The 14,858-nt window shown below is 46.7% G+C and overlaps 1 protein-coding gene across 3 annotated transcripts; it reads right to left on the reverse strand.

Annotated features, from left to right (window-relative positions):
• Positions 1 to 481: 481 nt before the first annotated feature.
• Positions 482 to 14,820, reverse strand: nob1 (NIN1 (RPN12) binding protein 1 homolog). 3 transcript variants are annotated; one of them, XM_038701073.1, is made up of 10 exons: positions 14,713 to 14,820; positions 13,720 to 13,852; positions 11,571 to 11,704; positions 10,443 to 10,514; positions 10,164 to 10,304; positions 6,108 to 6,251; positions 5,676 to 5,894; positions 5,360 to 5,457; positions 5,059 to 5,203; positions 482 to 1,000 (listed from the first exon to the last, which is right to left on the reverse strand). In XM_038701073.1, exons 1-10 carry the CDS (start codon positions 14,779 to 14,781, stop codon positions 731 to 733), a joined length of 1,425 nt encoding a protein of 474 aa, XP_038557001.1. In that variant the 5' UTR covers positions 14,782 to 14,820; the 3' UTR covers positions 482 to 730. The 3 variants fall into 3 exon arrangements, with proteins under 3 accessions (XP_038557001.1, XP_038557000.1, XP_038557002.1); XM_038701072.1 differs by having other exon boundaries at positions 10,164 to 10,307; positions 14,713 to 14,819; XM_038701074.1 differs by lacking the exon at positions 6,108 to 6,251 and having other exon boundaries at positions 10,164 to 10,307.
• Positions 14,821 to 14,858: the final 38 nt, after the last annotated feature.

Raw genomic sequence — 14,858 nt, forward strand, 5'->3', positions numbered from 1 at the left:
GAAATGGATCAAACCACAGCAGCAGGAGATCACCTGTGTGTTCGTCTACACAGGAAGCATTTCAGTTTAATCGTGATTTCAAGTCTGTTTATTTCCATTTTACACTACAGTGATTAACGCAGGTGAGGTAAAGCAAGATATTTTCTCTCACTCACCTTTTCAAGTGCCTTCGTTGATGCAGGTTGTAGTCCCAAACAAGTGTTCACATTCCAGTCAAAGAAACAGCGCTTTAAAAAGACTGACTGTGTTCAGACCAAAGAGCTCCAGGGTGTGTTTAGCCTAGCTTAGCACAAAGACTGCAAGCAGGGGGGAACTGCTAGCCTAGTTACACGAAGAGGAAAAACAACTGCAAAAAAACTCCTATTTTCTTTTTTTAAGATCTAGATTGAAGGATAATCTGAGAATCAAATGTGTTTATGTAAGAGGGGTAATATATTTAAATAAAGTGATTCAATAAAAAGACAATCTGCAACAGCTGAAGTGGATTTTAACATTTATTTGGGAAGAATATAGATACATTATATTGATACGTCAACATTCAAAGCTGATTTAACAAAGTCTCGTCTGTTGAAAATCTTTTGAGGGAGAAAATGCTGGTTTTGTATTTTAAGGACTGTTTCTGCATGTTTGACCTAGAGTTTGGAAAGCAGACTACACTCTGTAAGGTCCTTTAAATTTAATGTCAAATAACTCAGATGATGCGTTTTTATGTGTCCAAATCCAAAAGCTCTCACTTCTTCTTGACAAACTTCTTGTGAGTGGCGTTGGGGTTGGCTCGTCTCCTTCCACCCCCACTCTGGCCGTCTCTGATCTGCAGGTTGGCCGCTCGACTGTAGATGTCATTCTCGCAAAAAGGTGACGCTCCGGCCACGTAGTCCGGGTTGAAGACGTCGGTCTTCTGACGAGCTTTGCGGGAGAGTCTCTGCTGGGGGGCACGCTGGTCCTCCACCAGCTGGGGGTTGTTGCCGTGTTTCCCTCCCTGAGGCAGAGGCAGCGAGTGCTGAAACACACCACACAGAGGGGGTCAATAAGGCCAAAAAACACCACACAGAGGGGGTCAATAAGGCCAAAAAACACCACACAGAGGGGGTCAATAAGGCCGAAAAACACCACACAGAGAGGGTCAATAAGGCTGAAAAACACCACACAGAGAGGGTCAATAAGGCTGAAAACACCACACAGAGAGGGTCAATAAGGCCGAAACACACCACACAGAGAGGGTCAATAAGGCCGAAAAACACCACACAGAGAGGGTCAATAAGGCTGAAAAACACCACACAGAGAGGGTCAATAAGGCCGAAAAACACCACACAGAGGGGTCAATGAGGCCAAAACACACCACACAGAGAGGGTCAATAAGGCCGAAACACACCACACACAGGGGTCAATGAGGCCGAAACACACCACACAGAGGGGTCAATGAGGCCGAAACACGCCACACAGAGGGGTCAATGAGGCCGAAAAACATCACACGGGGGGGGGTCAATAAGGCCGAAACACGCCACACAGAGGGGTCAATAAGGCCGAAACACAGGGGTCAATAAGGCCGAAACACGCCCCACAGAGGGGTCAATGAGGCCGAAACACGCCACACAGAGGGGTCAATGAGGCCGAAACACGCCACACAGAGGGGTCAATGAGGCCGAAACACGCCACACAGAGGGGTCAATGAGGCCGAAACACGCCACACAGAGGGGTCAATAAGGCCGAAACACAGGGGTCAATAAGGCCGAAACACGCCCCACAGAGGGGTCAATGAGGCCGAAACACGCCACACAGAGGGGTCAATGAGGCCGAAACACGCCACACAGAGGGGTCAATGAGGCCGAAACACGCCACACAGAGGGGTCAATAAGGCCGAAACACAGGGGTCAATAAGGCTGAAACACGCCCCACAGAGGGGTCAATGAGGCCGAAACACACCACACAGAAGGGTCAATAAGGCCGGAACACAGGGGTCAATAAGGCTGAAACACGCCACACAGAGGGGGTCAATAAGGCCGAAACACGCCACACAGAGGGGGTCAATAAGGCTGAAACACGCCACACAGAGGGGGTCAATAAGGCCGAAACACAGGGGTCAATAAGGCTGAAACATGCCCCACAGAGGGGTCAATGAGGCCGAAACACACCACACAGAGGGGTCAATGAGGCCTAAACACAGGGGTCAATAATGATGAAAAACACCACACAGGGGGGGTCAATAAGGCCGAAAAACACCACACAGGGGGGGTCAATAAGGCTGAAACACGCCACACAGAGGGGTCAATAAGGCCGAAACACGCCACACAGAGGGGTCAATGAGGCCGAAACACAGGGGTCAATAAGGCCGAAAAACACCACACGGGGGGGGGTCAATAAGGCCAAAAAACACCACACGGGGGGGGTCAATAAGGCCGAAAAACACCACACGGGGGGGGGTCAATAAGGCCGAAAAACACCACACAGGGGGGGGGGGGGGGGGGGGTCAATAAGGCTGAAACACGCCCCACAGAGGGGTCAATGAGGCCGAAACACACCACACAGAAGGGTCAATGAGGCCAAAACACAGGGGTCAATAAGGCCGAAAAACACCACACAGAGGGGGTCAATAAGGCCGAAACACGCCACACAGAGGGGGTCAATAAGGCCGAAACACAGGGGGTCAATAAGGCCGAAAAACACCACACAGAGGGGTCAATAAGGCTGAAACATGCCACACAGAGGGGTCAATAAGGCTGAAACATGCCACACAGAGGGGTCAATAAGGCCAAAAAACACCACGGGGGGGGGGGGTCAATAAGGCCGAAACACGCCACACAGAAGGGTCAATGAGGCCGAAACACAGGGGTCAATAAGGCCGAAACACGCCACACGGGGGGGGTCAATAAGGCCGAAACACGCCCCACAGAGGGGTCAATGAGGCCGAAACACGCCCCACAGAGGGGTCAATGAGGCCGAAACACGCCCCACAGAGGGGTCAATGAGGCCGAAACACGCCACACAGAGGGGTCAATGAGGCCGAAACATGCCCCACAGAGGGGTCAATGAGGCCGAAAAACACCACACGGGGGGGGGTCAATAAGGCCGAAACACGCCACACAGAGGGGTCAATGAGGCCGAAACACAACACAGAGGGGTCAATAAGGCCGAAACACAACACAGAGGGGTCAATAAGGCCGAAAAAACACCACACAGGGGGGGTCAATAAGGCCGAAACACACCACACAGAGGGGGTCAATAAGGCTGAAACACACCACACAGAGGGGGTCAATAAGGCTGAAACACGCCACACAGAGGGGGTCAATAAGGCTGAAACACGCCCCACAGAGGGGTCAATAAGGCTGAAACACGCCACACAGAGGGGGTCAATAAGGCTGAAACACGCCACACAGAGGGGGTCAATAAGGCCGAAACACGCCACACGGGGGGGGGGGGGGTCAATAAGGCCGAAACACGCCACACAGAGGGGTCAATAAGGCTGAAACATGCCACACAGAGGGGTCAATAAGGCCAAAAAACACCACGGGGGGGGGGGTCAATAAGGCCGAAACACGCCACACAGAAGGGTCAATAAGGCCGAAACACAACACAGAGGGGTCAATGAGGCCAAAACACAGGGGTCAATGAGGCCGAAACACAACACAGAGGGGTCAATGAGGCCGAAACACGCCCCACAGAGGGGTCAATGAGGCCGAAACACGCCACACAGAGGGGTCAATAAGGCCGAAACACAGGGGTCAATAAGGCCGAAACACGCCCCACAGAGGGGTCAATGAGGCCGAAACACGCCACACAGAGGGGTCAATAAGGCCGAAACACGCCACACAGAGGGGTCAATAAGGCCGAAACACGCCACACAGAGGGGTCAATGAGGCCAAAACACAGGGGTCAATAAGGCCGAAAAACACCACACGGGGGGGTCAATAAGGCCGAAACACGCCCCACAGAGGGGTCAATAAGGCCGAAAAACACTACACGGGGGGGGTCAATAAGGCCGAAACACGCCCCACAGAGGGGTCAATAAGGCCGAAACACACCACACAGAGGGGTCAATAAGGCTGAAACACGCCCCACAGAGGGGGTCAATAAGGCCGAAACACGCCACACGGGGGGGGGGGTCAATAAGGCTGAAACACGCCCCACAGAGGGGGTCAATAAGGCCGAAACACGCCACACGGGGGGGGGGGTCAATAAGGCTGAAACACGCCCCACAGAGGGGTGAAAGAGGCGAAAACACAGGGGTCAATAAGGCCGAAAAACACCACACGGGGGGGGGGTCAATAAGGCCGAAAAACACCACACGGGGGGGGGGGTCAATAAGGCTGAAACACGCCACACAGAAGGGTCAATAAGGCCGAAACACGCCACACAGAGGGGTCAATGAGGCCAAAACACAGGGGTCAATAAGGCCGAAAAAAACCACACGGGGGGGGTGGGGTGGGGGGGGGGGTCAATAAGGCCGAAACACACCACACGGGGGGGGGGGGTCAATAAGGCTGAAACACGCCCCACAGAGGGTTCAATGAGGCCAAAACACAGGGGTCAATAAGGCCGAAAAACACCACACGGCGGGGGGGGGGGGGGGGGGGGGGGGGTGTCAATAAGGCCGAAACACGCCACACAGAGGGGGTCAATAAGGCCGAAAAACACCACACGGGTGGGCGGGGTCAATAAGGCCGAAACACGCCACACGGGTGGGCGGGGTCAATAAGGCCGAAACACAGGGGGTCAATAAGGCCGAAACACAGGGGGTCAATAAGGCCGAAAAACACCACACAGAGGGGTCAATAAGGCCGAAACACGCCACACAGAGGGGTCAATAAGGCCGAAAAACACCACACAGAGGGGTCAATAAGGCCGAAAAACACCACACAGAGGGGTCAATAAGGCTGAAACACGCCACACAGAGGGGGTCAATAAGGACGAAACACGCCACACAGAGGGGGTCAATAAGGCCGAAACACGCCACACAGAGGGGGTCAATAAGGCCGAAACACGCCACACAGAGCGCTCCTGACTACACATGTCCTGGGTGTAAATACTCTGAGTGTACATGAGTGTGTGTGCATGTCTCACCCTCAGCCCTCTCGGGTTCAGCACTTTGGGGTTTTTGGAGAAATGCATCTGCACGCTGCCGTCCTCGCTGAGCGTCACCGCCAGCTTCTTCAGCGTCTTGTTTCCACAGTGAGGACAGAACACTTTGTTCATGTTGCTCGTCGTCCTGAAATTAAAAACACGCAGCTTTGAATGCTGATCAACATGTAACAGCGTCTATTTTATTTCACTCAGTTTCACTTCAATAGCAAAATCTCAATTCTTCTGTTTATATTTCACTTTTCATTATTTAAGTTTCTCTTTGAATTTCACATGTACTCACTTAAAGCAGGCGTGACACCTCAGGATGTAGTTCCTCGCCTGTTTGATCACCATCCCGTTAACAGAGAGAACGTGAAGTCCGATCTGAATCAGGACGTTCTGGAAAGATCAGAGAAAAGAGCTGAAATGATTGGCAGAATACCTGCAAGTATTCTAATAACCGTCAAACAGACGGCACTCTGGGAAGCATTTCACCTTTTTATGACATTTTATAGACTCAATGATTAATGGTAAAAAATATAAATATATACTCCATCTTAAATTAAATAACGTTAACAGGATAACTTTAGTGGTGACATCACCGACAGGTTTGTTACCTGCATGGCGAAGTCGGTGGTCAGACACCCGACGATGACATCAGCAGGAGCCGTCCAATCAGCCGACTCCATCTTCACCTGTTTGATGTTACTGGGAGTGATCCAACCACCTCCGTCATCGTCATCCTCCTCCTCCTCCTCGTCTGATTGGTCCTCTGGTTCCTCTGTCTGCCGTGCTGCGTCCAGCCGGCTCTCTGATGGCGAGACGCCGTTCTCTTTCTGCGAACAAGAAGAGGTCAACAGTCAGGCGCTGCTACTGTCAGCCAATCAGGGCCCAGACCCACAGTTTCTCTACAGTTTAAAGCTGCATCAGGACATTAACGTGCTGTAAACCTGCCGCTTCCACCTTCAGCAGACGCAGACCAGCAGGATCTCACCAGAGTCGTGTTTGTGTCCTGATCCATGCGGAAACTGACTCTTTCTTAAACTCACCAGTAACTCCAGCAGGTCGCTGTCAATAGACGGCAGCGGATCTCTCCAGAAGTGAAAGCTGTCAAACTCGTCACTGCTAGAAGACGGCTGGCAGGTGGTCGTCGGTTTCTGTTTGTTCCTCAAATTCAGAACCTCCACCGGATCCTGAAGAGCAAGAGCTTTTAAGTCAATTTTACTAGCGACCAATCCAGTGGCTGTAAAAGGTGGAGGCAGAAACCAACGCACAAGTAAAATGTAAACATTCACCGGCCACTTTAATAGGTACACATGTTGTTCACACAAATAGCTAATCAGCCAATCACATGGCAGCAACTCAATGCATTTAGGCACGTAGACGTGGTCAAGACAACGTGCTGAAGGTCAAACTGAGCATCAGAAAGGGGATTTAAGTGACTACTGGGATTTTCACGCAGAACCATCTCCAGGGTTTACAGAGAACGCTCCGAAAAAGAGGAAACATCCAGTGAGCTGCTGGAAACGCCTTGTTGATGTCAGACTGGTTCAAGATGACAGGAAGGCAACAGTAACTCAAATAACCACTCGTTACAACCAAGGCATGCAGAATACCATCTCTGAACACAACACGTCCAACCTCGAAGCAGACGGGCTACAGCAGCAGAAGACCACAGCGGGGGCCACTCCTGTCAGCTGAGAACAGGAAACTACAAAACTGGACAACAGAAGATTGGAAAAACGTTGCCTGGTCTGATGAGTCTCCATTTCAGCTGCGACCTCCAGGTGGTCGGGTCAGAATGTGGCGTAAACAACATGAAAGCATGGATCCATCCTGCCTCGTGTCGACGGTTCAGGCTGCTGGTGGTGTTAAGGCCTTTTCACACTTCTCTTGAAGGCGGAAGGCGGTCAATAAATAGTAACCATGGCAACGGCTTCTGTATTTCTTCATAGCCTAACGTTAGTCGATTCATATTCCTATAGCTGATAAATCTAGTCATGCAAATGCCGTCCGGTCAATGTCCCGATAACTGTTCAGTGAACACTTTGGGCCCCTCAGTACCAACCGAGCATCGTTTACACACGACAGCCTACCTGGATATTGTTGCTGACCATGTCCAGCACTTTATGACCACAGTGTACCGTTTTCTACTTCCAGCAGGATAATAAGCACCATGTCACAAAGCTCAAACCATCTCAAACTGGCTTCTTGAACATGACAATGACTCACCAGATCTCAGTCCAATAGAGTGCCTTTGGTGCAACAGGAGATTCGCATCATGGATGTGCAGCCTTGTTTATATTTAGAAAACAGACTGTAGCCTATAATTAACATGAGTTACTGTTGCGTTATATTTAAAATAAATTTGCAGTTATCCTTATGACCTTTTGATCTTTTTACCTGTTGAAGTAAATTTAAATGGCCAATACAGTCTATGTAATGCATTATTCTACTTGCCAGAAAGTGAAATGACTTGATTATATTCATGAGGGTTAGTTATATTTGACAGATTATAACTCACCTAGTACTTTTTACCTCTTAAAATACCTTCAAATGGCCAAACACACACAAACATGCAGTATTCTACTTGCCAGAAAGTGAAATGACTTGATTATATTCATGAGGGTTAGTTATATTTGACAGATTATAACTCACCTAGTACTTTTTACCTCTTAAAATACCTTCAAATGGCCAAACACACAAACATGCAGTATTCTACTTGCCAGAAAGTGAAGCCTCTACTTATTGACTGAATGGTAGTTTCTGCCTCAAAGTTATTTTTGACAGATTATAAAACGGTAATTGTCCCCCTTTTTATTTCATGTATAATAACATTATATTTTTTAATAACATACTGGCCAACAAACCAAAAATGTCCCTGGTTTTAATTTCAGAAAAGCTTAACCACCATGTTTGTTGCGATGCAGTGAAAAGCCTGACTCTGTGTCAGGGGCGTTTTTAGGATCTTGAAACATTGGGCGCTTAGCCCAGCCCTTAAAACTTCATATCTTCACATAATAATTGACTCAAGCTGTTTTCACTGGTTGCTTTTAAAGGACTTGAAGGCTGGCAATTCTGCCTTCAGATGTTATGATTACTCGTTTGATCGTCCTTGTGGTGAATATTTAAGAACATTTTGATATTTTATGACCTTGCAACTGATTATTTATTTCCATCTTAAATGTGCAATTGTACTACTGCCTGCCTCGGCCAGGACACTCTTGGAAAAAGAGTTTTTCTGGTTTAATAAAGTATAATAAATCAATTTAAAATCTAAAACTGTAACAGAATATAATGCAGAGCAGCTCTCAGCTTTCAGATATGTTTCTCCTGTAGATCAACTTTTATATCATCACTGCTGAATCAACACACGCAGACGTGACTGACTGAGGTACCTCTTTAAATGTGCATGTGGCACCTTTTTACCTCATCAATAATAAATTAAATCATTAATTCAGTGTTTCAGCAGATTTTCTGCTCATGTTGAAAGTTCTGCACGTTCAGAATCTAACTGGGTTCTCTGACATTTCCAGAATAAAGGATATTTTGAGAGGTCAAACATGATAAATCATCATAAACTTTGGAATCAATCCGCACCGTGTGGACGGGATCCATAGCACGGATTCTGCAACCCGTTGCACCACTACTATCCATGGTAGTGTGGGGATTTAATTCTTGCATGTTTTGTTGTGCAGGATCACAGCCCCTATGTGTCCACATGAGGAAAGGTTAAGATAGGCTATCACAGTTAAAATGTCTAGACTAGGCAACTTGATGAGTTTATTTTTTTAAGTAGCACATTAAAATATTCCTGCAAATGCAGTGAAGAAGCTGATTATCTGTAATTTAGCTATTTATGCAATTATTTTCCTTTTTAAATCTCCATGAAGGTGTTTATAAGACCCCATTAAAATATCACTTTTGCTGCCAAGCCAACATTTGTTATCTTTTATTATGCAGCAGCACAGGCTGCCAATAAAATCTGATTATTCCTGAAGCATCTAAATAATCTTCACAACGCAAAGAATGATTGTAGCAGTAACACGGAGCAGCTCGTTGTTGAAGCAGGTAAACCTACATATAGAGGAAGCTGTGTAAAACCTAACAGGACTGTTATATCCACCATATTTTCTCTCTCTCTCTCTAAACTAAATAACAGCTGGTAGCTGCTGAGTGAAAGATTAGTTTCAATGCGACAGTCTGTTTATGGACACCGTCAGATGATCGCTATAAAACAAATAGTAACCGATGTGTATTAAAGAAAAGAAACAGGCTGATGTCCAAAGTCAACAACAGGACACTTTTAATATAGCTCAATCAATGCAGTGAGCATCTGACATAGATCTTACAGTGTGTAGTCTTCATTTGTTCTGCAGAGACTAACGATGCTTTTGGAAAGTGAAAGTGTTTCACTTGCCGGCTTGTTAAAGATTGCATCTGCCCAGCTCTGTCACTGTGTAACTGCGCGCACACGGCCTGGATCACAGCTCATTTCGGTTAATGAAGCAAAATGCAGATTACAGACTGGTTAAGTTATAAAAGGTATGAATGGAAAAATGTAGTGACATTCAGAGTAGTCCTACATTAGATGTACCCACCCCTGCTGCAGACATCATCACTGCTGCCTTCAGCTAGAAGTAACAGCAGCACAAAAGAAAAGTCTGTAATATTGAGGCACTTTGCTGCACTTTTTTCCTCCCTCAACATTTCTACAGGCTACATTCTGTACATTCTGTTTTTTTTAAATCCTTCAGATTCGGGGAGAGCGGCTGATTTAAAAGGCGTAAACACCATAGCTGTGTGTTGGGACATGTGGGCTGCCGTCATTATAGAAACAGATCATCAGATTGTGATGTTTACTCCCGCTTCAGCAGTAAAGTCCGGCTTCCCTTCGACACACAGCTCCACTACTCACCGGAGCAAATGTCTCGCAAGTGTTGATAGGCTATTACTTGTGAGTGTAACCAATCAGATAGTGCCGTGGGCGGGACATTGAGTGAGACTACAGACAGAGAACTAGCTACATCAGAGCCAAAGTAGCGCATTTTACAATATATTCAACCCTAACAAAACCACGGAGCGCTTCCAGTTGGTCGACTCACCAGTAACTCCAGCAAGTCGCTGTCGATGGACGGCAGCGGCTCTCTCCAGAAGTGGAAGCTGTTAAACTCGTCACTGGCTGCAGGGTCTGACGACGTCTCCGTCTTTGTTGGAGTCTGTCGGACGTTCAAACTGTCCACGGGCTTCTGAAGGAGCATCAAGGTACAGACTGGATTTTACTCTTCAATGACAGGTTAAATCAACTTATAGCGACTGCAGATGATCGTCCTTATTACAGAAACGACAGAGCTGGATAAGTCAAACTATCAAGAGAGTTTTACCTTGGAGGGGAAGTGAAATCCTGCGACGTTAAGCGGAGTCTCTGGGTGGCGCTTCGTGCTCTGGACTTTTACCTGAAACACAAACATTTAGTCCCCTGAGATAAAGAGTCAACCTGCCAAGCTCCATCAAAAGAGACGCAAATCATACACTGAACAAAATCATACACACTTTTGTTTTTCCCCCCACAAACTCCAAAACGTGCAGTTCCATCACACAGCACGATGCCACAGATGTCACAAGTTTTGAGGGAGCGTGCAATCGGCATGCTGACTGTCCACCAGAGCTGTTGCCCGTGAACTGAATGTTCATAAGCCGTCTCCAAAGGCGTTTCAGAGAATTTGGCAGTACATCCAACCGGCCTCACAACCGCAGACCACGTGTAACCACATCAGCCCAGGACCTCCACATCCAGCATCTTCAGCTCCAAGATGGTCTGAGACGAAGCCACCCGGACAGCTGCTGCAACAATCGGTTTGCATAACCAAAGAATTTCTACACAAACCGCCAGGAACCGTCTCAGGGAAGCTCATCTGCATGCTCGTCGTCCTCGTTGGGGTGTGGACCTGACTGGAACTTCGCACAGCCAGCCGTTGAGGAGTGGACCAACAATCCACAGGCCACAATCAACAACCTGATCACCTCTATGCAAATGAGATGTGCTGCACTGCGTGAGGCAAATGGTGGTCACACCAGATACTGACTGGTTTCCGGACCCCAATACAGTGAAACTGCACATTTTGGGGTGGCCTTTTATTGTGGCCAGCCTAAGGCCTTTTATTGTGGCCAGCCTAAGGCCTTTTATTGTGGCCAGCCCAAGGCACACCTGTGCAGTCCCCATGCTGTCTGATCAGCATCTTGATATGCCACACCTGTGAGGTGGATGGATTATCTGGGCAAAGGAGAAGTGCTCACTAACACAGATTTTTACAGATTTATGGACAATATTTGAGAGAAATAGGCCTTTTGTGTACAGAGAGAAAGTCTTAGATCTTTGAGTTCAGCTCATGATGAATGGGGGCAAAAACAAAAGTGTTGCGTTTATAATTTTGCTTAGTGTATATTCAAACTACCTCAAACCATTCTGATTTACATGTTGTTTCTGACAGCAGTGAAAGCAGCATCTGTACCTTGACTTCTGGCTCTTTCTTCAGGTGCTGGGAGCCGACGTGCTCCAGCTCCAGCTGGTAGGTCAGAGCCAGGACTTTGATGTCGGTGGCTGACAGACTCGGGTAGTCTCCGGTCTTCTTGGAGAACTCCGTCACTGAGACAAGAAACACAAAAAGTAAGGCCAACCCACATTTAGGTGTAGTTAATGGTGACCCAGCGTGAGACGTGTTCAAGTGTAGTTTACTTTACCCCGTCTGAGACGTGTTCAAGTGTAGTTTACTTTACCCCGTCTGAGACGTGTTCAAGTGTAGTTTACTTTACCCCGTCTGAGACGTGTTCAAGTGTAGTTTACTTTACCCCGTCTGAGACGTGTTCAGGTGTAGTTTACTTTACCCCGTCTGAGACGTGTTCAGGTGTAGTTTACTTTAACCAGTCTGAGACGTGTTCAGGTGTAGTTTACTTTAACCAGTCTGAGACGTGTTCAGGTGTAGTTTACTTTAACCAGTCTGAGACGTGTTCAGGTGTAGTTTACTTTAACCAGTCTGAGACGTGTTCAGGTGTAGTTTACTTTAACCAGTCTGAGACGTGTTCAAGTGTAGTTTACTTTAACCAGTCTGAGACGTGTTCAGGTGTAGTTTACTTTACCCAGTCTGAGACGTGTTCAGGTGTAGTTTACTTTACCCCGTCTGAGACGTGTTCAGGTGTAGTTTACTTTACCCAGTCTGAGACGTGTTCAGGTGTAGTTTACTTTACCCCGTCTGAGACGTGTTCAGGTGTAGTTTACTTTACCCAGTCTGAGACGTGTTCAGGTGTAGTTTACTTTACCCAGTCTGAGACGTGTTCAGGTGTAGTTTACTTTACCCAGTCTGAGACGTGTTCAGGTGTAGTTTACTTTACCCAGTCTGAGACGTGTTCAGGTGTAGTTTACTTTACCCAGTCTGAGACGTGTTCAGGTGTAGTTTACTTTACCCAGTCTGAGACGTGTTCAGGTGTAGTTTACTTTACCCAGTCTGAGACGTGTTCAGGTGTAGTTTACTTTACCCAGTCTGAGACGTGTTCAGGTGTAGTTTACTTTACCCAGTCTGAGACGTGTTCAGGTGTAGTTTACTTTACCCAGTCTGAGACGTGTTCAAGTGTAGTTTACTTTACCCAGTCTGAGACGTGTTCAGGTGTAGTTTACTTTACCCAGTCTGAGACGTGTTCAGGTGTAGTTTACTTTACCCAGTCTGAGACGTGTTCAAGTGTAGTTTACTTTACCCAGTCTGAGACGTGTTCAGGTGTAGTTTACTTTACCCAGTCTGAGACGTGTTCAGGTGTAGTTTACTTTACCCAGTCTGAGACGTGTTCAGGTGTAGTTTACTTTACCCAGTCTGACGTGTTCAGGTGTAGTTTACTTTAACCAGTCTGAGACGTGTTCAGGTGTAGTTTACTTTACCCAGTCTGAGACGTGTTCAGGTGTAGTTTACTTTACCCCGTCTGAGACGTGTTCAGGTGTAGTTTACTTTACCCAGTCTGAGACGTGTTCAGGTGTAGTTTACTTTACCCAGTCTGACGTGTTCAGGTGTAGTTTACTTTACCCAGTCTGACGTGTTCAGGTGTAGTAGACTTTACCCAGTCTGACGTGTTCAGGTGTAGTTTACTTTACCCAGTCTGAGACGTGTTCAGGTGTAGTTTACTTTACCCAGTCTGACGTGTTCAAGTGTAGTTTACTTTACCCAGTCTGAGACGTGTTCAGGTGTAGTTTACTTTACCCAGTCTGAGACGTGTTCAGGTGTAGTTTACTTTACCCAGTCTGAGACGTGTTCAGGTGTAGTTTACTTTACCCAGTCTGACGTGTTCAGGTGTAGTTTACTTTACCCAGTCTGACGTGTTCAGGTGTAGTTTACTTTACCCAGTCTGAGACGTGTTCAGGTGTAGTTTACTTTACCCAGTCTGACGTGTTCAAGTGTAGTTTACTTTACCCAGTCTGACGTGTTCAGGTGTAGTTTACTTTACCCAGTCTGACGTGTTCAGGTGTAGTTTACTTTACCCAGTCTGACGTGTTCAAGTGTAGTTTACTTTACCCAGTCTGACGTGTTCAAGTGTAGTTTACTTTACCCAGTCTGAGACGTGTTCAGGTGTAGTTTACTTTAACCAGTCTGAGACGTGTTCAGGTGTAGTTTACTTTACCCAGTCTGACGTGTTCAGGATGTGGTTCTTTGAAGTTCAGCTGGTATGGCAGGAAGGCCAGACTCCTCCTGGTGGGTTTGTCTCTGATCTCGTCCACCACATCTTTCAGTGTGTAGATGTTTCTGCCGATATCCTGCAACACAATCCAATAAAGTTTTTACTGCTGCAGAATAACCTGAAGTTGTTTATTCATTACTCTTCCCTGAAAATTGTTTCTCTCTGAAATTTACATTATTGATCAGTTTTGTTGGCCTAAACTTTGTCTTTACCTTCTTTGGTTATTCTGCAGCAGTGGAAGGAAATGTCCAGTAAACACCTCCTTCATTTAATTGTTCATTTCAGATCTGAAAATGTCTGTTTTGGTGACTTAACGTTTTTAGCTTTGGCAGCTCTGGCCATTTAAGGTTTTTCACTTTTAACTACTTAGATTTACAGAAGATCTACAAACATGGCGGTGGTTTTAAAGCTTTTGACTTGTAGTGTATATAACATCAAATATTCCCTTATTTGGCTTATAAACAAACAATAACGCATCATCTAATTTCTGTATTTATATTTATACAGTATGTGGCCTTCATCAAATTTAGAAGCTCAGTCTGTGTCGACGTGAAGGCACACATCTTCATCACTTTAATACACATGGAGTTTAAAAGGTAAGAAGATGAAAAATATATTTAAAAAAGGGAAATTAGCTCATTCTGCAATTTCTATAAAGCAATGTGGAATAAAAGTTATTTAAAGGCTCAGCTGACTGTTGTAATAACTGACAGGAATGTAAACTCAGACTCGGATGTAAGATCTTGATCTGTAACTCTTGATAAAACCAGTATTTAAAGTTGATCAGCAGGTCCAGCAGCCTGCGTGCGCAGCTGCGGGCCTGTGAGGCAGCTTCCCGCAGGCTGATTCACTGACCCTCAGGAAAACACGCCGACTGTCCGACAGTCCGTTTATCAAAAACTCTATTTCTGTTTCCAAACATGAACAAAGTCTCACCTGGAGAGGGGCTTTCTTTAAAAACGCTCCTGCATCTGCGACAACATGCTCCACCAGGGAAGACGCCATCTTGGATCGATGACCAGCACCTGGAGCGACCAATCAGAAGAGAGGAAGCAGCCTCGTGGTAGAAAGAAGACAACGAA

Source organism: Micropterus salmoides, unplaced genomic scaffold (assembly GCF_014851395.1).
Source record: "Micropterus salmoides isolate LMB-PRFRI ecotype aquatic unplaced genomic scaffold, ASM1485139v1 Ms_hic_scaffold_6, whole genome shotgun sequence".
Lineage (NCBI taxonomy): Eukaryota > Metazoa > Chordata > Actinopteri > Centrarchiformes > Centrarchidae > Micropterus > Micropterus salmoides.